This window comes from Delphinus delphis, chromosome 7 (assembly GCF_949987515.2).
Source record: "Delphinus delphis chromosome 7, mDelDel1.2, whole genome shotgun sequence".
NCBI lineage: Eukaryota > Metazoa > Chordata > Mammalia > Artiodactyla > Delphinidae > Delphinus > Delphinus delphis.
Window position 1 is genome coordinate 47872734 of NC_082689.1, and position 23177 is coordinate 47895910.

At 36.8% G+C, this 23177-nt stretch overlaps 1 protein-coding gene across 1 annotated transcript in view; it reads right to left on the minus strand.

Moving 5' to 3' along the window:
• FSIP2 (fibrous sheath interacting protein 2) overlaps positions 1–23177 on the minus strand; it is a 126219-nt gene that overhangs the window by 98606 nt on the left and 4436 nt on the right. The window contains exons 4-8 of the mRNA XM_060016467.1: positions 22721–22810; positions 21323–21462; positions 20095–20236; positions 19506–19616; positions 307–430 (exon numbers count right to left, since the gene is read on the minus strand). Of these exons, the coding sequence (XP_059872450.1) occupies positions 307–430; positions 19506–19616; positions 20095–20236; positions 21323–21462; positions 22721–22810 (607 nt within the window). The remainder of the gene's footprint in view (positions 1–306; positions 431–19505; positions 19617–20094; positions 20237–21322; positions 21463–22720; positions 22811–23177) is intronic.

Sequence of the window (23177 nt, forward strand, 5' to 3'; positions counted from 1 at the left end):
TATGTGATAGCAATTATCTTACAAATTTTTAAGGTTTCAGTAGCAAAAAATACATTAAGTATAGGGAAGTTGGTTAGAACTGCAATATAGGCAAGCCTGTCTGCTGAACCACTTGATAAGGTTATTTTAATTTTTACATGTATGTCTACTTTTCAACTTGAACTATTATAGGGAAATGCCTAGAACCCTTCGCTGGCACAAAGCAGGTAGCAAACGTGAGCAAACAGAGTTTTGTAAAAGGATCTTTTACATAAATACACAGACAAGCACTTTCTACATAGCTACATCAGCCCTTAATGTTCTCACATTCATGTGGTCCATCTTGTTCTCTGTAATCAATTGTATTTTTCTTCATATCTTCTCTTTTAATGCCACTTTCTTGCATTTTTTGTAAATGATAAGCCATTTTTTTCTCTAGAAGGGCTTGTTTCTAAAATATTAAAGAAGAATATTGGTTAACATCAACTTGCTGTTTAGAAATACAAATAAATATTTAAAATGTGAGAGTATGTTGGAAATGAGCAAGCCTTATGACTTGTAAGGTTATTCTGAGTACAAATTTGGGAGGGTAGTAAGGGGTAAATTTCCACACATGAAGAATATATTTAACCCTTAGATGCAACTTATCTCACTGCACACCTTCAGGGTGTCTAGTTTCAGATCAGATAGCATCTCAATGCATTGCTCTCCTGGTGAGTTTAGGCAATTTCAAATCATCTTCAGTTGGAGGATTCCTTAACCAAGAGTCACTCAGGCCTATTATATTATATATTATATAGAATTATATATTATAATAATATATTGTTATATATATAATAATATATAATAATAATATAATATATATATTATATTATATTATAATAATACATAATTGTATATATTATATTATAGGTAAATGTAATATCATACATGAAATTTGACTTCTCTCTGTAAATCTCTGGACTAATATTGATACTGGATGTGCCAGAAAAGAGATAGCTGCACAGAGGAAATCACCCAGAAATCCTCAGAGAATTTCCTAAAGTAGTCAGCAATGGAATGGATCACTATGTGTATGTGAGGAGACAATCCAAGACCAAAGACAGGATCATCCCAAAAGATTCAATAAAACAGTACTTGGCACCTACCTATGATGCCTATTCTCACCAGCCACCCCAGAAAAATTCTGTAAGTCGTAGGGCACTGGGTAGAGTACTAAAATTTTGCCTCAGTAGTGGGGAATAACTAGTCCCAGATTAAACATGGTTCTGGCCCCATCTAACAACTATTAAAAAGCAAGACCTATAAAAATCAAACCATTTCCAAATAAACTACCTATCTACATTCAAGAAAAAAAGCTAAGGAATATTTATAAAAAGCTGAAACTATTCAGCACACACAATATAAAATTCACGATATCTGGCATCTAATCAAAGAATACCAAGCATATAAAGAAGCACAGACCCATAAAGTGAGTAATCAATCAAAAATGATCCAGAAATGATACAGCTGTTAGAATTAAAGATAACATTAAAATAGATAAACTAAAAATAGAGTTATCATATGATGCCACAATCCTACTTCTGGGCATATATCTGGAGAAAACTCTAATTTGGAAAGATACATGCACCCCAATGCTCACTGCAGCACTATTTACAACAGTCAGGACATGGAAGCAACCTAAATGTCCATCAACATAGGAATGGATAAAGAAGATGTGGTATATATATATATATATATATATACACACACACACACACACACACATATATATACATATATATATATATATAAATAAATACAATGGAATATTACTCAGCCATAAAAAAGAATTACATAATGCCATTTGCAGCAACATGGATGGACCTAGAGATCATCACATAAGTGAAGTAAGTCAGAGAAAGACAAATATCATATCACTTATATGTGGAATATAAAAAAATGATACAAATGAACTTATTTACAAAGCAGCAATAGACTCAACAGACATAGAAAACAAACTTATGGTTACCAAAGGGGATGGCAGAGAGTGGGTGGAGAGATAAATTAGGAGTTTGGGATTAACATATACATACACTATTATATATAAAATAGGTAAACAACAAGGACTTGATCTATAGCACAGGGAACTATATGCAGTATCTTGTAATAACCTATAATGGAAAAGAATCAGAAAAAGCATCTATCTAGATATACTTATATATGTACAACTGAATCACTGTTGCACACTTGAACCTAACACGACTTGTAAATTAACTATACTTGAATTAAAAAAAAACAGATAACATAACTACATTCCATATATTTACAAGGTAAACAAGAGACACGGAAGATATAAAAAGGGCCCAAATCAATTTTTTTTTAATGTGTGAGATGAGTAATGCAATGGACGCATTAATGGCAGAGTAGATATTGCAGGGAAAGAGATTAATTAATACATGTTCAGAAAAAGAAACCATCTAAAAAGAAACACTGAGAGAAAAAGAAAATTACAAAATGAGAGGCTGTGGCCAAGATGGCAGAGTAGCAAGACCCTGAGCTCACCTCCTTCCATGGGCACACCGAAATTAAAACTATCTGCAGGGCAACTGTGAGAATGACATGAAGACTAGCAGAAAAGATTTTCCACAACTAAAGCTATAAAGAAGTAACCACAATGAGATGGGTAGGAGAGGAAGAGGTGAGGTATAGTCAAGAGCCACACCTTGGGGTAGCTTGGGGTATCCTTGGGGTATCCACAAGAGGATAATCACAATTGCAGAGGTTCTTCCCAAGGAGAAAGAGGTCCAAGCTCAACATCAGGCTCCCTAGCCAGGGGGTCCTGCACCAAGAAGACGAACCTCAAGAACATCTGGCTTTGAAGGTCAGCAGGGCTTGTGTATGGGAGAACCAGAGGGCTGTAGGAAATAGTGACTCTGTTCTTAAAGGGCACATGTAAATCTCACATGTTCTAAGTCCCAGTACAGAGGCAGTAAGTTGAAAGAAGCCTGGGTCAGACCAACTTGTTCATCTTGGAGAGACTCCTGGAGAGATAGGAGGCAGCTGGCATTCCCTTTGGGGATGGAGATGCTGGTGGTAGCCATTTTGGGAGACTTGTTCTACTATGAAGACACCAGTGCTGGCAAGTGCCATTTTGGAATCCTCCCTCTAGCTTATTAGCACTGGGGGATGATCTTCTCACCAGGGAGCTGGCACCAGTCCTGGGATCCACCTGGGCCATACAACCAGCCTCACTGTGACCCACCATCTCCCAACAGGTGACTAGTTCCTAACCCAGCCACCAGAGGCCCCATAGCCAGCCTCACCAGGACATGCTTTGCCCACCAGTTGGCTGGCATGAGACATGGGACTCCCTGGGCCTTGTAACCAGCTGCACCAGTACCCAGCTATGTCCACCAGTGGGCAGGCAGCCATCACATGAGGCACGGCCTGGTAGCCAACCAGACCAGGGGCCAGCCCTGCCTACCGGCGCACCAAAGTAGTCAGCCCTGCAACTGCAGAAGAGAAGAGCCCATGCAGCCCCCATAGGGGACACTCCTAGAGCATAGAGCTCTCACGACCAGAGGGGAGTGTGCTGCTGGGCGTCATAGGATGGTACCTATATAAGGACACTTCTTCAAGATTGGGAAATGTAACTAATCTACCTAATACACAGAAATAAACACAAAGAATTAGGCAAAATGAGGAGAGAGAGCAATATGTTCCAAACAAAAACAAAACTTCAGAAAAAGAACTAAATAAAGTGGAGATAAACTATCTGATAAAATTGAGTTCAAGGTAATGGTCATAAACACACTCAAGGAACACAGAAGAAGATGAACAGTGAGAAGTTCAACAAGAGTTAGAAAACATAAAGAAGAATCAGGTGGAAGTGGGAAGATGGCGGAAGAGTAAGACGCGGAGATCACCTTCCTCCCCACAGATACACCAGAAATACATCTACACGTGGAAGAACTCCTACAGAACACCTACTGAAGGCTGGCAGAAGACCTCAGACCTCCCCACGTACCTGGGTAGGGCAAAAGAAAAAAAAAAGAAAAAACAGAGACAAAAGTATAGGGACGGCACCTGCACCAGTGGGAGGGAGCTGTGAAGGAGGAAAAGTTTCCACACACTAGGAAGCCCCTTCGCGGGCGGAGACTGTGGGAAGCGGAGGGGGGAGTTTCGAAGCCGCGGAGGAGTGCACAGCAACGGGTGCAGAGGGCAAAGCGGGGAGATTCCCGCACAGAGAATCGGTGCCGACCAGCACTCACCAGCCCTAGAGGCTTGTCTGCTCACCCGCCGGGGCGGGCGGGGCTGCGAACTGAGGCTCTGAGGCTCGGGTTTCGGTTTCTCACGGAGCGCAGGGAGAGGACAGGGGTTTGGCGGCTTGAACATAGCCTGAAGGGGTTAGTGCACCATGGCTAGCCGGGAGGGAGTCCGGGGAAAAGTCTGCACCTGCCGAAGAGGCAAGAGACTTTTTCTTCTTTCTTTGTTTCCTGGTGCGCGAGAAGATGGGTTTAAGAGCGCTGCTTAAAGGAGCCCCAGAGACGGGCGCGAGCCGTGGCTAAAAGCGCGAACCCCAAAGACGGGCGCGAGCCGCGGCTAAAAGCGCGGACCTCAGAGACGGGCGCGAGCCGCGGCTAAAAGCGCGGACCCCAGAGACGGGCGGGAGACGCTAAGGCTGCTGCTGCCGCCACCAAGGGGCCTGTGTGCGAGCACAGGTCACTCTCCACACCCCTTTTTCCGTGGAGCCTGTGCAGCCCGCCACTGCCAGGTTCCCGGGATCCAGGGACAACTTCCCCGGGAGAACGCACGGCGGGCCTCAGGCTGGTGCAAAGTCACGTTGGCCTTTGCCGCCGCAGGCCCGCCCCGCACTCCATGCCCCTCCCTCCCCGCCGGCCTGAGTGCGCCAGAGCCCCCAAATCAGCGGCTCCTTTAACCCCGTCCTGTCTGAGCAAAAAACAGACGCCCTCCAGCGACCTACACACAGAGGCAGGGCCAAATCCAAAGCTGAGCCCCTGTGAGCTGTGAGCACAAAGAAGAGAAAGGGAAATCTCTCCCAGCAGCCTCAGAAACAGCGGATTAAAGCTCCACAATCAACTTGATGTACCTGCCTCTGTGGAATACATGAATAGACGAGTCATCCCAAATTGAGGAGGCGGGCTTCGAGAGCAAGATCTATGATTTTTTCCCCTTTTCCTCTTTTTGTGAATGTGTATGTGTATGCTTCTGTGTGAGATCTTGTCTGTATAGTCTTGCTTCCACCATTTGTCCTAGGGTTCTATCCGTCCATGGTTTTTTTAAAAAATTTTTTTCTTAATAATCAATTTTAATTTTAATAACGTTATTATACTTTACCTTCGTTCGTTCTTTCTTTCTTTCCTTCCTTCCTTCCCTCCTTTAGACAATGAATCATCCCAAATTGAGGAGGTGGTCTCTGACAGCAAGATTTATGATTTTTCCCCCTTTACCTCTTTTAGTGAGGGTGTATGTGTATGCTTCTGTGTAAGATTTTGTCTGTATAGCTTTGCTTCCAACATTTGTCCTAAGGTTCTATCCATCCCTTTTTTTTTTCTAAATAAGAATTTTTTAATTCAACAACTTTATTATACTTTATTTTATTTTTACTGTATCTTCTTTCTTTCTGTCTTTTTTCCTTCTTTCCCTCCTTCCTTCCTTCCTCCCTCCCTCCTTTCTTTCCTTCTTGCCTCCTTTCCTTCTTTGCTTCTTTCTTTCTTTCTTCCTTCCTTCCTTCCCTCCTTTCCTTCTTTCTTTCCTCATACTTCTACTAATTCTCTCTACTTTTTCTCCCTTTTATTCTGAGCCCTGTGGATGAAAGGCTCTTGGTGCTCCAGCCAGGAGTCAGGGCTCTGCCTCTGAGGTAGGAGAGCCAACTTCAGGACACTGGTCCACAAGAGACCTCCCAGCTCCACATAATATCAAATGGCGAAAATCTCCCAGAGACCTCCATCTTAACACCAGCACCCAGCTTCACTCAACGACCAGCAAGCCACAGTGCTGGACAACCTATGCCAAACAACTAGCAAAACAGGAACACAACCCCACCCATTAGCAGAGAGGCTGCCTAAAATCATAATAAGGCCACAGACACCCCAAAACACATCACCAGAGGTGAACCTGCCCACTAGAGAGACAAGATCCAGCCTCATCCACCACAACACAGGCACTAGTCCCCTCCACCAGGAAGCCTACACAACCCACTGAACCAACCTTAGCCACTGGAGACAGACATCAAAAACAGCGGGAACTACGAACCTGCAGTCTGCAAAAAGGAGACCCCAAACACAGTAAGATAAGCAAAATGAGAAGACAGAAAAACACACAGCAGATAAAGGAGCAAGATAAAAACCCACCAGACCTAACAAATGAAGAGGAAATAGGCAGTCTACCTGAAAAAGAATTCAGAATAATGATAGTAAGGATGATCCAGAATCTTGGAAATAGAATGGACAAAATGCAAGAAACAGTTAACAAGGACCTAGAAGAAATAAAGATGAAAGAAGCAACGATGAACACCACAATAAATGAAATTAAAAGTACTCTAGATGGGATCAATAGCAGAATAACTGAGGCATAAGAACGGATAAGTGACCTGGAAGATAAAATAGTGGAAATAACTACTGCAGAGCAGAATAAAGAAAAAAGAATGAAAAGAACTGAGGACAGTCTCAGAGACCTCTGGGACAACATTAAACGCACCAACATTCGAATTATAGGGGTTCCAGAAGAAGGAGAAAAAGAAAGGGACTGAGAAAATATTTGAAGAGATTATAGTTGAAAACTTCCCTAATATGGGAAAGGAAATAGTTAATCAAGTCCAGGAAGCACAGAGAGTCCCATACAGGATAAATCCAAGGAGAAATACGCCAGGACACATATTAATCAAACTGTCAAAAATTAAATACAAAGAAAGCATATTAAAAGCAGCAAGGGAAAAACAACAAATAACACACAAGGGAATCCCCATAAGGTTAACAGCTGATCTCTCAGCAGAAACCCTACAAGCCAGAAGGGAGTGGCAGGACATACTGAAAGTGATGAAGGAGAAAAACCTGCAACCAAGACTACTCTACCCAGCAAGGATCTCATTCAGATTTGATGGAGAAATTAAAACCTTTACAGACAAGCAAAAGCTGAGAGAGTTCAGCACCACCAAACCAGCTTTACAACAAATGCTAAAGGAACTTCTCTAGACAAGAAACACAAGAGAAGGAAAAGACCTACAATAACGAACCCAAAACAATTTAGAAAATGGGAATAGGAACATACATATCGATAATTACCTTAAATGTAAATGGACTAAATGCTCCCACCAAAAGACACAGATTGGCTGAATGGCTACAAAAACAAGACCCTTATATATGCTGTCTACAAGAGACCCACTTCAGACCTAGAGACACATACAGACTGAAAGTAAGGGGATGGAAAAAGATATTCCATGCAAATGGAAACCAGAAGAAAGCTGGAGTAGCAATTCTCATATCAGACAAAATAGACTTTAAAATAAGGATGATTAGAAGAGACAAAGAAGGACACTACATAATGACCAAGGGATCGATCCAAGAAGAAGATATAACAATTGTAAATATTTATGCACCCAACATAGGAGCACCTCAATACATAAGGCAAATACTAACAGTCATAAAAGGGGAAATCGACAGTAACACATTCATAGTAGGGGATTTTAACACCCCACTTTCACCCATGGACAGATCATCCAAAATGAAAATAAATAAGGAAACACAAGCTTTAAATGATACATTAAACAAGATGGACTTAACTGATATTTATAGGACACTCCATCCAAAAACAACAGAATACACATTTTTCTCAAGTGCTCATGGAACATTCTACAGGATAGATCATATCTTGGGTCACAAATCAAGCCTTGGTAAATTTAAGAAAATTGAAATTGTATCAAGTATCTTTTCTGACCACAACGCCATGAGACTAGATATCAATTACAGGAAAAGATCTGTAAAAAATACAAACACATGGAGGCTAAACAACACTACTTAATAATGAAGTGATCACTGAAGAAATCAAAGAGGAAATCAAAAAATACCTAGAAACAAATGACAATGGAGACACAACGACCCAAAACCTATGGGATGCAGCAAAAGCAGTTCTAAGGGGGAAGTTTATAGCAATACAAGCCCACCTTAAGAAGCAGGAAACATCTCGAATAAACAACCTAACCTTGCACCTCAAGGAATTAGAGAAAGAAGAAAAAAAAAACCTCAAAGCTAGCAGAAGGAAAGAAATCATAAAAATCAGATCAGAAATAAATGAAAAAGAAATGAAGGAAACAATAGCAAAGATCAGTAAAACTAAAAGCTGGTTCTTTGAGAAGATAAACAAAATAGATAAACCACTAGCCAGACTCATCAAGAAAAAAAGGGAGAAGACGCAACTCAATAGAATTAGCAATGAAAAAGGAGAGGTAACAACTGACACTGCAGAAATAAAAAAGATCATGAGAGATTACTACAAGCAACTCTATGCCAATAAAATGGACAATCTGGATGAAATGGACAAATTCTTAGAAAGGCACAACCTGCCAAGACTGAATCAGGAAGAAATAGAAAATATGAACAGACCAATCACAAGCACTGAAATTGAAACTGTGATTAAAAATCTTCCAACAAACAAAAGCCCAGGACCAGATGGCTTCACAGGCGAATTCTATCAAACATTTAGAGAAGAGCTAACACCTATCCTTCTCAAACTCTTCCAAAATATAGCAGAGGGAGGAACACTCCCAAATTCCTTCTACGAGGCCACCATCATCTTGATACCAAAACCAGACAAGGATGTCACAAAGAAAGAAAACTACAGGCCAATATCACTGATGAACATAGTTGCAAAAATCCTCAACAAAATACTAGCAAACAGAATCCAACAGCACATTAAAAGGATAATACACCATGATCAAGTGGGGTTTATTCCAGGAATGCAAGGATTCTTCAATATACGCAAATCTATCAATGTGATAAACCATATTAACACATTGAAGGAGAAAAACCATATGATCATCTCAATAGATGCAGAGAAAGCTTTTGACAAAATTCAACACCCATTTATGATAAAAACCCTGCAGAAAGTAGGCATAGAGGGAACTTTCCTCAACATAATAAAGGCCATATATGACAAGCCCACAGCAAACATCATCCTCAATGGTGAAAAACTGAAGGCATTTCCACTAAGATCAGGAACAAGACAAGGTTGCCCACTCTCACCACTCTTATTCAACATAGTTTTGGAAGTTTCAGCCACAGCAATCAGAGAAGAAAAGGAAATAAAAGGAATCCAAATCGGAAAAGAAGAAGTTAAGCTGTCACTGTTTGCAGATGACACGATACTATACATGGAGAATCCTAAAGATGCTACCAGAAAACTACTAGAGCTAATCAATGAATTTGGTAAAGTGGCAGGATACAAAATTAATGCACAGAAATCTCTGGCATTCCTATATACTAATGATGAAAAATCTGAAAGTGAAATCAAGAAAATACTCTCATTTACCATTGCAACAAAAAGAATAAAATATCTAGGAATAAACCTACCTAAGGAGACAAAAGACCTGTATGCAGAAAATTATAAGACACTGATGAAAGAAATTAAAGATGATACAAATAGATGGAGAGATATACCATGTTCTTGGATTGGAAGAATCAACATTGTGAAAATGACTCTACTACCCAATGCAATCTATAGATTCAATGCAATCCCTATCAAACTCCAACTGGCATTTTTCACAGAACTAGAAGAAAAAAATTCGCAATTTGTATGGAAACACAAAAGACCCCGAATAGCCAAAGCAATCTTGAGAACGAAAAGAGGAGCTGGAGGAATCAGGCTCCCTGACTTAAGACTCTACTACAAAGCTACAGTAATCAAGACAGTATGGTACTCGCACAAAAACAGAAAGATAGATCAATGGAACAGGATAGAAAGCCCAGAGGTAAACCCACACACATATGGACACCTTATCTTTGATAAAGGTGGCTGGAATGTACAGTGGAGAAAGGACAGCCTCTTCAATAAGTGGTGCTGGGAAAACTGGACAGGTACATGTAAAAGTATGAGATTAGATCACTCCCTAACACCATACACAAAAATAAGCTCAAAATGGATTAAAGACCTAAATGTAAGGCCAGAAACTATCAAACTCTTAGAGGAAAACATGACATAAATCACAGCAAGATCCTTTCTGACCCACCTCCTAGAGTAATGGAAATAAAAACAAAAATAAACAAATGGGACCTAATGAAACTTCAAAGCTTTTGCACAGCAAAGGAAACCATAAACAAGACCAAAAGACAACACTCAGAATGGGAGAAAATATTTGCAAATGAAGCAACCGACAAAGGATTAATCTCCAAAATTTACAAGCAGCTCATGCAGCTCAATAACAAAAAAACAGCCAACCCAATCCAATAATGGGCAGAAGACCTAAATAGACATTTCTCCAAAGAAGATATACAGACTGCCAACAAATACATGAAAGAATGCTCAACATCATTAATCATTAGAGAAATGCAAATCAAAACTACAATGAGATATCATCTCACACCAGTCAGAATGGCCATCACCAAAAAATCTAGAAACAATAAATGCTGGAGAGGGTGTGGAAAAAAGGGAACCCTCTTGCACCGCTGGTGGGAATGTGAATTGGTTCAGCCTCTATGGAGAACAGTATGGAGTTTCCTTAAAAAACTACAAAGAGAACTACCATATGACCCAGCAATCCCACCTCTGGGCATATACCCTGAGAAAACCAAAATTCAAAAAGAGTCATGTACCAAAATGTTCATTGCAGCTCTATTTACAATAGCCCGGAGATGGAAACAACCTAAGTGCCCATCATCTGATGAATGGATAAAGAAGATGTGGCACATATATACAATGGAATATTACTCAGCCACAAAAAGAAACGAAATTGAGCTATTTGTAAGGAGGTGGATAGACCTAGAGTCTGTCATACAGAATGAAGTAAGTCAGAAAGAAAAAGACAAATACCGTATGCTAACACATATATATGGAATTTAAGAAAAAAAAAATGTCATGAAGAACCTAGGGGTAAGGCAGGAATAAAGACACAGACCTACTAGAGAACGGATTTGAGGTTATGGGGAGGGGGAAGGGTGAGCTGTGACAGGGCGAGAGAGAGTCATGGACATATACACACTAACAAACGTAGTAAGGTAGATAGCTAGTGGGAAGCAGCCGCATGGCACAGGGATATCGGCTCGGGGCTTTGTGATCGCCTGGAGGGGTGGGATAGGGAGGGTGGGAGGGAGGGAGACGCAAGAGGGAAGAGTTGTGGGAACATATGTGTATGTATAACTGATTCACTTTGTTATAAAGCAGAAACTAACACACCATTGTAAAGCAATTATACCCCAATAAAGATGTTAAAAAAAAAAAGAAGAATCAAACAGACTGAATAATACAATAACTAAAATAAAAAATACACTAGAAGCAATCAACAGATTAGCTGATACAGAAGAACAGATTGGTGAACCGGAAGACAGAGTAGTTGGAATCACCCAAGCTGAACAGAAAAAAGAAAAAAAAAGAGTTCAACAAAATAAGGAGAGTTTAAGACATCTCTGGACACCAACCACACTATCATTTGCATTACAGGGGTCCCAGAAGAAGAAGAGAGAGGGAAAGGGACTGATAACTTATTTGAAGAAAAAGAATAAAACTTGTCTAACCTGGGAGAGAAAATAGACATTCAGGTCTAGGAAGCACAAAGAAACCCAATCAAGATCAACCCAAAGAGATCCACACCAAGACACATTATAATTAAAATGGCAGAAATTAAAGAATTGTAAAAGCAGCAGGAGAAAAGCAACTAGTTATGTACAAGGTGACTCACATAAGACTCTGAGCTAACTTTTCAGCAGAAATTTTGTAGACCAGAAAAGAGTGGCACAATATATTCAAAGTGTGAAAGGGAAAACTATAACCAAGAATACCTGGCAAGGCTATCATTCACATCTGAAGGACAGCTCTTAAGTTTTGTAGGTAAGCAAAAGCTAAGAGTTCAGCACTACTAAACTGGCTTTACAAGAAATGTGAAAGGAACTTCTCTAAGCAGAAAATAGCACAGCTAGAAATATGAAAAACACAAAAGGAAAAATCTCATTGGTAAAGGCAAGCATACAATAAAGGCAGTGAATCAACCACTTATAAAGTTAGTAGGAAAGTTAAAAGACAAAAGTAGTAAAATCATCTATATCCACTATAAGTAGTTAAGGGATACATAAAACAAAAAGATGTAAAATATATCAAAACATTAAAAGTGGAGGGGAGAGTAAAAATGTAGGGTTGCTAGAATGCATTTGAATCTAAGAGATAATCAACTAAAATAATCATATATATATATGGGTTTTTATTCAAGAACCTCCCAGTAACCACAAACCAAAAATATATAATAAAACACACAAAAAAGAGAAACAAATCCAAGCATAATGTTAAAGATGCTCATCAAGTCACAATGGAAGAGAGCAAAAGATTAAAGGAATGTAAAAGAACTACAAAACAACCACAAATCAATGAACAAAATGGCATTAAGTACATACATATCAATAACTGCTTTAAATGTAAATGGACTAAATGTTCCAATCAAATGACAGAGTGGCTGAATGAATACAAAAACAAGACCCATATATATGCTGCTTACAAGTGACTCACTTCAGATCTAAAGACACACAAACTGAAAGTTAAGGGGATGAAAAAGTACTCCATACAAAATCTGGGGTAGCAGTACTTTTATCAGACAAAATAGACTTTAAAACAAAGACTGCGACAAGAAACAAGGAAGGATATTACATAATGATAAAAGGATTGATCCAGGAAGATATAACAATTTTAAGTATCTATGTATCCAACATAGAAGCACCTAAAGTGCTTCTATACACAAAGTAAATGCTAACAAACATAAAGGGAGAAATTGACAGTAACACAATAATAGTAGGGGACAATAACACTCCACTTACATAAATAGATAGATCATCCAGACAGAAAATCAATAAGGAAACACTAGCATTAAATAACACATTAGACCCAATGGATTTTATATATACATATAACATTCCATCAAAAAGCAGCAGAATACACATTCTTTTCAAGTACATGTGGGACATTCTCCAGCATAGATCAATCACATGTTAGGCCACAAAACAAATCTAAATAAGTTTAAGAAGATTGAAATCATATCAAGCATCTTTTCTGACCACAATGAAATCACCACAAGAAAAAACGTGCAAAAAACACAAATATGTAGAGGCTAGACAACATGCTACTAACCAACCAATGGGTCACTGAAGAAATCAAACTAAACATACCTGGAAACAAAAGAAAATAGAAACACAATGATCCAAAATCTATGGGACACAGCAAAAGCAGTTCTAAGAAGGAAGTTTATAACAATACAAGCTTACCTCAGGAAACAAGAAAATTCTCAAATAAAGAACTTAACCCACACCTAACAGAATTAGAAAGAGAAGAACATACAAAACTCAGAGTTAGTAGAAGGAAAGAAGTCATAACGATCAGAGCAGAATAAATGGAATAAAGACTAAAAATAAAAAGGTGGAAAATATCAATGAAACTAAGAGCTGGTTCTTTGAAAAGATAAACAGAATTGATAAACCTTTAGCCAGACTCATCAAGAAAGAGAGGGCCCAAATAAATAAATCAGAAATGAAAAAGAAGAAGTTACAACCAACATCACAGAAATACAAAGGATAAGAGATTATTATGAACAATTATATGCCAATAAAATATACAGCCTAGAAGAAATATACATTCCCAGAAATGTACAATCTCCCAAGACTGAATTGGGAGGAAAATATGAACAAACCAATTACCAGTAATGAAGTTTAACCAGCAGGACCTAAGGGCTTCACTGGTGAATTCTACCAATATTTAAAGATGAGTTAACACCTATTCTTCTCAAACTATTCCAAAATATCAAAGAGAAAGGAAGGGTCTTCTAAACTCATTCTAGGAGACCAGCATCACCCTGATACTGAAACAAGACAAAGACACAACAAAAAAGGGAAATTACAGGCATTATCACTGGTGAACCTAAGATGTAAAAATCCTCAACAAAATATTAGAAGTAGAAATTGACAATACATTATAAGGATCACACACCACAATCAAGTGGGATTTATCACAGGGATATAAGAATGGTTCAATATCTGCAAATCAATCTATGTGATACACCACATTAACAGTCTGAAGAAAAATCATATGACTTTCTCCATAGATGCAGAATAAAGTTTTGACAAAATTCAACATCCAGTTATGATAAAAACAAAAACCCTCCACAAAGCGGGTACAGAGGAAGCAGACCTCAACATAATAAAGACCCTTTGTGACAAACCTACAGTCAACATCATACTCAATGGTGAAAAACTGAAAGCATTTCCTCTAAGATCAGGAATAAGACAAGGATGCCCCATCTCACCACTTTCCTTGAATATAGTATTGGAAGTCCTAGCCATGGCAATCAGACAACAAAAGTAATAAAATGCATCCAAATTGGAAAGGAAGATGTAAAACTGTCTGTTTGCAGATGGCATGATACTATATACAGAAAATCCTAGAGATGCCCCCCAAAGTTATTAGAACTAGTAAATGAATTCAGTAAAGTTGCAGGATACAAAATTAATATACAGAAATCTGTCCTGTTTCTACACACTAACAATGAGCTATCAGAAAGAGAAATTAAGAATCACATTTACAGTTGCATCAAAAAGAATACAATACCTAACAATAACTCTAACAAAGGAGGTAAGAGACTTAATACTTGAAAACTATAAGACATTAATGAAATAAACTGAAGACAAATGGGAAGATATACTGTGCTCATGAATTAGAAGAATTAATATTGTTAAAATGACCGTATTACCCAAGGCAATATACAGATTCAATGTAATCCCTAACCCTAACCAATGGCATTTTTTAGAACTAGAACAAATAATTCTAAAATTGGTATGAAAACACAAAAGACCCTGAAGAACCAAAACAATCTTGAGAAAGATGACCAAAATCATGGTCCCTGATTTCAAAGTATACTACAGAGCTACAGTTCAAAGCAGTATGGAGCTGGCACCAAAGCAGACACATATATCACTGGAACAGAAGAGAGCCCAGAAATAAACCCACACATACATGGTCAATTAATCTACAATAAAGGAGGCATGAATATAAAACAGGGAAAAGACAGCTTCTTCAATTAATGGTGCTGGGAAAACTGGACAGCTACAGGGAAAGGATCAAATTGATTTACTTTCTCATACCATATACAAAAACAAATTCAAAATTGGATTTTGAAGACCCCAAACCAATAAACTCCTAGGGGAAAACAGGTAGTATGCTCTTTGACATCGATGTTAGCATTATTATTATTACTTTGATCTGTCTCCTCAGGCAAGAAAAACAAAAGCAAAAATAAACAGATGGGATTCCAACAAACTAAAACGTTTTCGGACATGTAGACTATTGGCAAAACAAAAGGCAGCTTACTGAATAGGAGAAGATATTTGCAAACAATACACCCAATAAAGGGTTAATATCCAAAATACACAATGGAATCTTACGACTCATCAAAAAAAACAAACAAAAAAAACAAGCCAACTTAAAAATGGTCAGAGGACTTGCTCAACATGACTAATCTTCAGGGAAATGCAAATCAAAATCACAATGAGTTACCACCTCACCCCTGCCAGAACGGCTATCATTAAAAAGACAACTAATAACAAATGGTGAGGATGTGGAGAAAAGGCAACCCTCAAGGCACTGTTGATAGGATTGTAAATTATTAGATGGTAGCAGCCACTACGGAAAACAGTATGGAAACTCCTCAAAAAATTAAAAATAGAGCTACCATACGACCCAGGAATTTCACTTCTGGGTATTTAACCAAAGGAAATACAAACACTAATACAGAAGATACCTGCACCCCAGTGTTCACTGCAGCATTATTAACAGTAGCCAAGATATGGAAGCAACCTAAGTGTCCATCCATAGCCAAATGGATAAAGAAGATGTGGTCACACACACAATGGAATATTACTCAGCCATTAAAAATGAAATCTTGCCATTTGTGACAATGTGGATGAACTAGAGGATATTATAGCTAAGTGAAATAAGTCAGAGTAAGACAAATACTGCATATCACGTGTAGCATCTAAAAAATAAAACGAACAACAACAACAAAATAAAACACATTCAGATACAGAGAAGAAACAGGTGGTTTCCAGAAGGGAGGGGGTGGAAAGTGGGTGAAATAGATGTAGGGGATTAAGAGGTGCAAACCTCAAGTTATATAATAAATGAATCACAAGGACAAAATATATAGCATAGGGAATATGGTCAATAATATCATAATAACTTTGTATAAGGATAGAGGATTACTAGACTTATTGTGGTGATCATTTTATAATGTATGCAAATGTCAAATCATTATGTAATACATCTGAAACTAACATAATATTGTACACTGACTATATTTCAATTTAAAAGTTACAAAATGAAAAGCATATCAGTGAAGCCTGGTACAGTGTCAAGCAGGCTATTATGTCTGTAGAGAGGCAAGATAGGACAAAAAAAATTTGATAATAATATCCATTATAATTGCTTCTATTCTACATAATACTGGAGGTTCTAGTCAGTGCAGTCAGGCAAGAAAAGAAAATAAGAAGGCATCCATGTTCAGTGAGAAGTTAAACTACTTTTATTTCTAGCAACATGATCATGTAGAATATCGATTGGTACATAGAATAAAACAACTAGAACTAAAAAGTGTTTTTATCAATACAAGATACGAAATGAATATTAAAAATTGTTTTTCTATATCCTAACCTCAATTGGAATTTGAAATTAAAAATACAAACTACAATAGCATAAATCATGAAATACATAGGGCAAAGAGCAAAAAAGGAGTAAATTTAGACTAATACAAATGATTTTTGACAAAGAAGCTAAGACAGATCTCTTTAAAGTTTTTGACAACCCTGTAACTTAAGCACATAAATTGGAGTAAAAATAGATATCAAATCTTAAAGCAAAAAAATAAATATATTAAGAAAAATATACAAATGAATTGAAAACCTCTCATATTAAAACATGATTCAAAAACGACAATTTAGAATAGCTGCATTGGAAATATCAATAATTCAAATAGCTCTGCCATTAAGATGCCTCAGGTAGCCTGTGGTGTTACCATACCTACCATCAATGGTCATGTTTAATGGACACTCCCAGTGCCATAATTTGATCCACTGCACTAGATGTCACTAAATTGGCCAAGACTCCTTGAAAAGCAAATGTAATCATGCAAAAATTAAGAGGAAACCTAGGGCACGTTGTTGCTACATGTAAAAGAGTGAAATTAGAACACTCTCTAACATGGTACACAAAAATAAACTCAAAATGTATCAAAGACCTAAATGTAAGTTCGTACATTATAAAACTCTTAGGGGAAATCATAGGCAGAACACTCTTTGACATAAATTGCAGCAATATCTTTTTGATCCACCTCCTAGAATAATGAAAATAAAAACAAAAATAAACAAATGGGACCTAATTAAACGCTTCTGCACAGCAAAGGAAACCATAAATAAAATAAATAGACAAACCTCATAATGGGAGAAAATATTTGCAGATGAAGTGACTGACAAGGGATTAACCTCCAAAATATACAAACAGTTCATTCAGTTCTATGTCAAAACAAAGAAACAACCCAATCAAAAAATAGGCAGAAGATCTAAATAGACATTTCTCCAAAGAAGACATATATATGGCCAAAAAGCACATGAAAAGATGCTCAACATCACTAATTATCAGAGAAATGCAAATCAAAACTACAATGAGATATGACCTCACACTGGTCAGAATGGCCAACAAAAAGTCTACAAACAATAAATGCTGGAGAATAGAACTATGATTCTATTTTTGATCCAGCAATCCAATATGATCCAGTAATCCCCCTCCTGGACACATATCCAGAGAAAACTATAATCTAAAAGAATACATGCACCCCAGTGTGCACTGCAGCACTATTTACAGTAGACAAAACAGGGAAGCAACCTAAACATCCATCGACAGAGGAATGGATAAAGAAGATGTGGTACATATATACAATAGAATATTACTCTGCCATAAAAAATGAAATAATGCCATTTGCAGCAACATGGATGGACCTAGAGATTATCATACTAAGTCAGAAAGAGAAAGACAAATATCATGAGATATAACTCATACGTGGAATCTAATTTAAAAAAATAAGAAACAAATGAACTTATTTACAAAACAGAAACAGACCTACAGATATCGAAAACAAACTTATGGGTAACCAAAGGGGAAACGTGGTGGGGGAAGGGATAAATGAGAAGCTTGGGATGAATACACACACACTACTATATATAGGATAGATAACCAACAAGGACCTACTGTATAGCACAGGGTACTCTACTCAATATTCTGTGATAACCTATATGAGAAAAGAATCTAAAAAAGAATGAATATAGGTACATGTATGACTGAATCACTTTGCTGTACACCTGAAAACTAACAATGTTGTAAATCAACTATACTCCAATAAAAAAGTGGTGAAAAATTAAATACTAGAAAATAATAATTACAGTAAATTAGAATAAGCTGAGCTTGCCATATGGGTAATGAGTCCCTGATAATACTTAAAGGTACATGTATGAAGGGTAGAATAAAAGATTACCAACATATTTCAATTTCCAATATTTAAAAAATTATATAGCAGTAGATAGCAGTATGACCAAATTATGTAAATCTTACACTTACATATCGGTTTCTCAACAACATACTACCTAAAATAATCATTTAGATTAGATTATTTTAGGTTAATACTTATTGACATGAAGAGTTGTCAGTGTTATTTTGTTAAATGAAAAAGCAGTCTACAAAACAGCCTATAAGGAACAATAACATGTATTTATTGCAATATATAAATATTCATAGACATATTATGCAATGTATGTGTATGTAGTTGTGTGTGTATGTATACCAATAAATAGGGTGGTGCTGGGATTACAAATGAATTTTCTTTCTCTTTATACTGATTTATACTCTGAATCATAAAATATTACATATTATTTAAGGTTCAAAACAGTTACTCTAAAAAAATTAACTGGTGGGGAAAAATTGAGAACTTTCTCCAAGAAATTCTGATTCTAAGAAAAACAATCAGTTATGTCATTGTTTTCTATAGGAATTACAAGTGTAGTTTATGGTGTGAGATAAAGTCAAAAGTAGTTATATCAAAAAACAGAGTAGTACTTTTTATATTATAGCTGCAATATGACCAAAATATAGCAAAAATTTTTATAACTTTCAGTTCTGTGTAATACAAATCATTTGGGGTAACTATTCTATCGTCTCACAAAGTGAACTACATTCAAAAATCAAAACTATCAAAAGTTTGTCCTCAAACAGCCCCAATTAGAGGTTAAAGCTCACCCTACCTTTCTGTCACTCTCTTCTCTGTTTTTACGCCGTTGTTCCTCTATCCTAGCTTCTCTTTTAGCATCTTCTCCGATCCTTGTTAGAAGTAACATCTCTTTTGCCTTCCATTCCTAAAGAGCACGATGTTACTGTATTCAGGATGTATTCACAATAAACCAACAAGCAAGTTAGAACAAGTCAAGAGCCTAACAGAAATCAGGTCAAGCGTAACTGAAGTCATACATTGGCTTTAGAATGCGCTTCCTTCGCTGCACTCCTATTAGGAATGCAGGGATGGTTATTTTTAACTAAAGCTAAATTTAAAATTTTTGCCTCTCCACACTGAGGGCTATAGGAGAGTTAAACAGTATCTAGTAACTTTCACCATCATCACTTTAAGAGCAGATATTAGCTCATATATGTAGTTTGTGGTGTCATCCTCATTTTATGTAACAACATGCATACCATAGCTGTGAACAAAGATCAATGTGGGTAAAATGCTTAGACTTGAAATGACTTCAAGAAGTATGATGGACAGCTCAAATTATTTACAAATGAAATAACTGTACACAATTTTTCTCTCAATATTTTAAATTTGTTGTCTCTCACCTCTTCAATTTTTCTACGAAGATCAAGTTTTCTTCTTGTGTGTTCTCGCTGTTGTCTTTCTTCTCTATCCATCCGTATTAGGCGTTGTTCTGCTGCTGTGCGCTCAAGATGTTCTAATTCCCTACTTATCGTATCCAAATATCTAAGTAAAAATGCAAATGTAAGTGAAGGTGAATTGAGAGTTTTCCTTATTATGGCATCATCTGCTTTGATATTCCCAAACTACCTCCTTTCTTGCTTTTTATTTCTTGAGCTACAGGAATTTTACTGTTTTTCTATCAGCTCTGTTCATGGACTTTAACCCAGCCTGACCCATGAACTCACCATATTTTATTCATTATACAGATCTCCCTACTATATATATAAGAATCTGTTGTTATGGCCAAGACAATGATAAAATGTGGAGCAGACTGATTAAAAACATTTTGTACAGTACATATTCACAATAGACTTAGGAATATGAGTTTGCAAAGAAGACTGAAATAACTGAAACACTAACTTCAAATCTGGAAAAATTCAGATTTGAATTTCCTTAGAAAGATGTGTGTTGAGCCCCCTTGTAATTTATAAGGCCTTGAACAAATCTTCCATCTATAGTCTGGGTCTCTGGTATGTCAATCTGTATTATGGAACTACCATGGAACATAAAATCAGGTAATGCAGCTTAATTTCTCACCTTAACGGAGAAGGAGGAAAGAACTATAGTAAGAAATGGTCTTGACCATGGAAAGGTAATGATTGAATGTAAGTAGATAATATCTAAAGAGCTTGCAGGGTTTTTTTTTGAGATAATGCATGTTTATATTAGTATTAAAGTTATACCAAACTCCTTTATTGACTTTGCATTAATTTCCTCAAACTTAATGCTGTCAGAGCTTAAAGAAGACCCATAAAAAACTATTATTAGAGGCATGTGCTAAAGATACTTTCCCACCATCTCCTACTATAGGAAGGATTTTGGATTTGATTAATTCTTCAGTTATCAGCTTGGATTACCTCTTGAACTCCCAGAAACTCTATCTTCTCTAGTAGAAACTCATCTTTAGCCTTGGCACCCAAGTTTCCAATTCCTGTACTTCTTGATCTCCCTTCCTCTCCATACTGAAAGAGTGGAGTTAAATAGCATCCAGTACTTTAAAAAATTTCCTACCTTCAATTATTTGTAGTATTTTCCAACTTATTTGGGTCCACATTATATATATAAAATATGCATTAACTTCAATCTCACCTGTGCCTTATTAATCGTTCCTGGTCCTTAATAGATGGGGTGCCCTCCTGTAACAACCAATTTTGGAACTGTGCAACATCAGAACGTCCACGTATTTGATTGTCTTCCTGTAGTTTACTTACTTGTTTTGCAAGTATTTTCTATTAAGAAAAAGTGTGTATCATATATATGTATATGTGTGTATATATATATATATATAAATTTTTTTAAACATTTCCCAGAAAACTGTCATTTGATATGTCTTTTCATATTTAGCGTTTAGTAAAATTCCCATACTTTGTAAATAACTAATATTGTTTAACTGTATTTAAATCTTTTTTTTAAAAGATTTTTTCGATGTGGACCATTGTTAAAGTCTTTACTGAATTTGTTACAATATTGTTTTTGTTTTTTGTTTTTAGTTTTTTGGCCCTGAGGCATGTGGGATCCTAGCTCCTGGACCAGGGATTGAACCCACACCCCCTGCATTGGAAGGTGAAGTCTTAACCACTGGACTGCCAGGGAAGTCCCTAATGCATTTAAATCTATTTTGAATCCACTGCAGACATGGACAACTGAACCAAAGTAAAGATTTCTCTCTCTGAAAATAAAAGATAAATATTTCAGCTTATTTTTCTACCCATTCTGAAGAAATTTTAAAAAATGGAAGAAGTGGAGGAGAAACTGTAGGCACAGAGGAGGAAATGGGGGGAAATATAGAACACTTAAAAGTACTGGGGAGTAATCCTCATTTCTATACAACTCTCTTGACCTTACAACATAAACTTGTAAAAGTACATATATGAGCACCTTTCTCATTTTTACCCAACTCTCTTGACTCTAACGCCTGAATTCACTCACGCAGGCACACATGTGCACACACTCTCACATGAACTTTGAGTGAAAATGTGAAAGGAAGTCACTAACTTTACCCACTCACTCTATACCAATCATTCCAGTTCACCTTTAAGGACATTTTTTACTGTATGAACACAGCTACATGTGTGTGGGTACAAACATACAGTGTACATGTTCTTTGAGTCACCTTTAGGATGTTATAACTATTCATACTGTTCCTCTCCTGTTACTTAAGCTGTTTTGGTTTCCAGCTTAAGAATTTTGCTACTACAATGGACTCTTCCCATTGGTCCCAGCTCACGTAGAAGGGACACATCTGAGTGGCAATTTAATTACTAAATTTTGTCAGCTACCACTGGCATATTAATAGATGATTTGGTCCCTTTCCTTCTCTTGGCACAAAATAGGAACCTCAAAATATTATTTACTACTGCTCTAAATTTTTACTTGGAAAAATTAAGTTATCAAAATTCAAAGTAAAATATTATAAGAAAATACTTTGTATACAAATCTTTCCTCCAAACTCTATGTAAAAAAAACAAATTTAAGTATTTAACTTACTTGTTCTCTTATATAGTTTCTTTCAAAGTCTAATTTTAAACTGGTAAGATATTGCCTGTACTTATTCAATTCCCTCAAGGTACATACAATCTAAAAAAAAACACACAAAACAAGAATAACAACAAAAATATATAAATACAAATATTTTAAAATCAAAGCAATTACTTTCCAGAGCAAAAATAACATTTTGATATCGAGTAATAAATTGCTAACAATTTTGTAAGTAATATCTCTCTAAAATTGTTAATCAATAGGAAACTGCTATCCAAGTAACATTACTTTATTAATATGACTTATGCCATGATAAGGAATTGAGTACACACAATTGGAGCTATTAAAAAATACCAACGTAATAATGTTCAACCCCAATAAGAATAGAGTCTATCAGGACTCTATCGGGCTGATTTTGCTAGATTCTTATTTTGTCTAAAGTTTTTAAAAAGTGTATGGGACATAA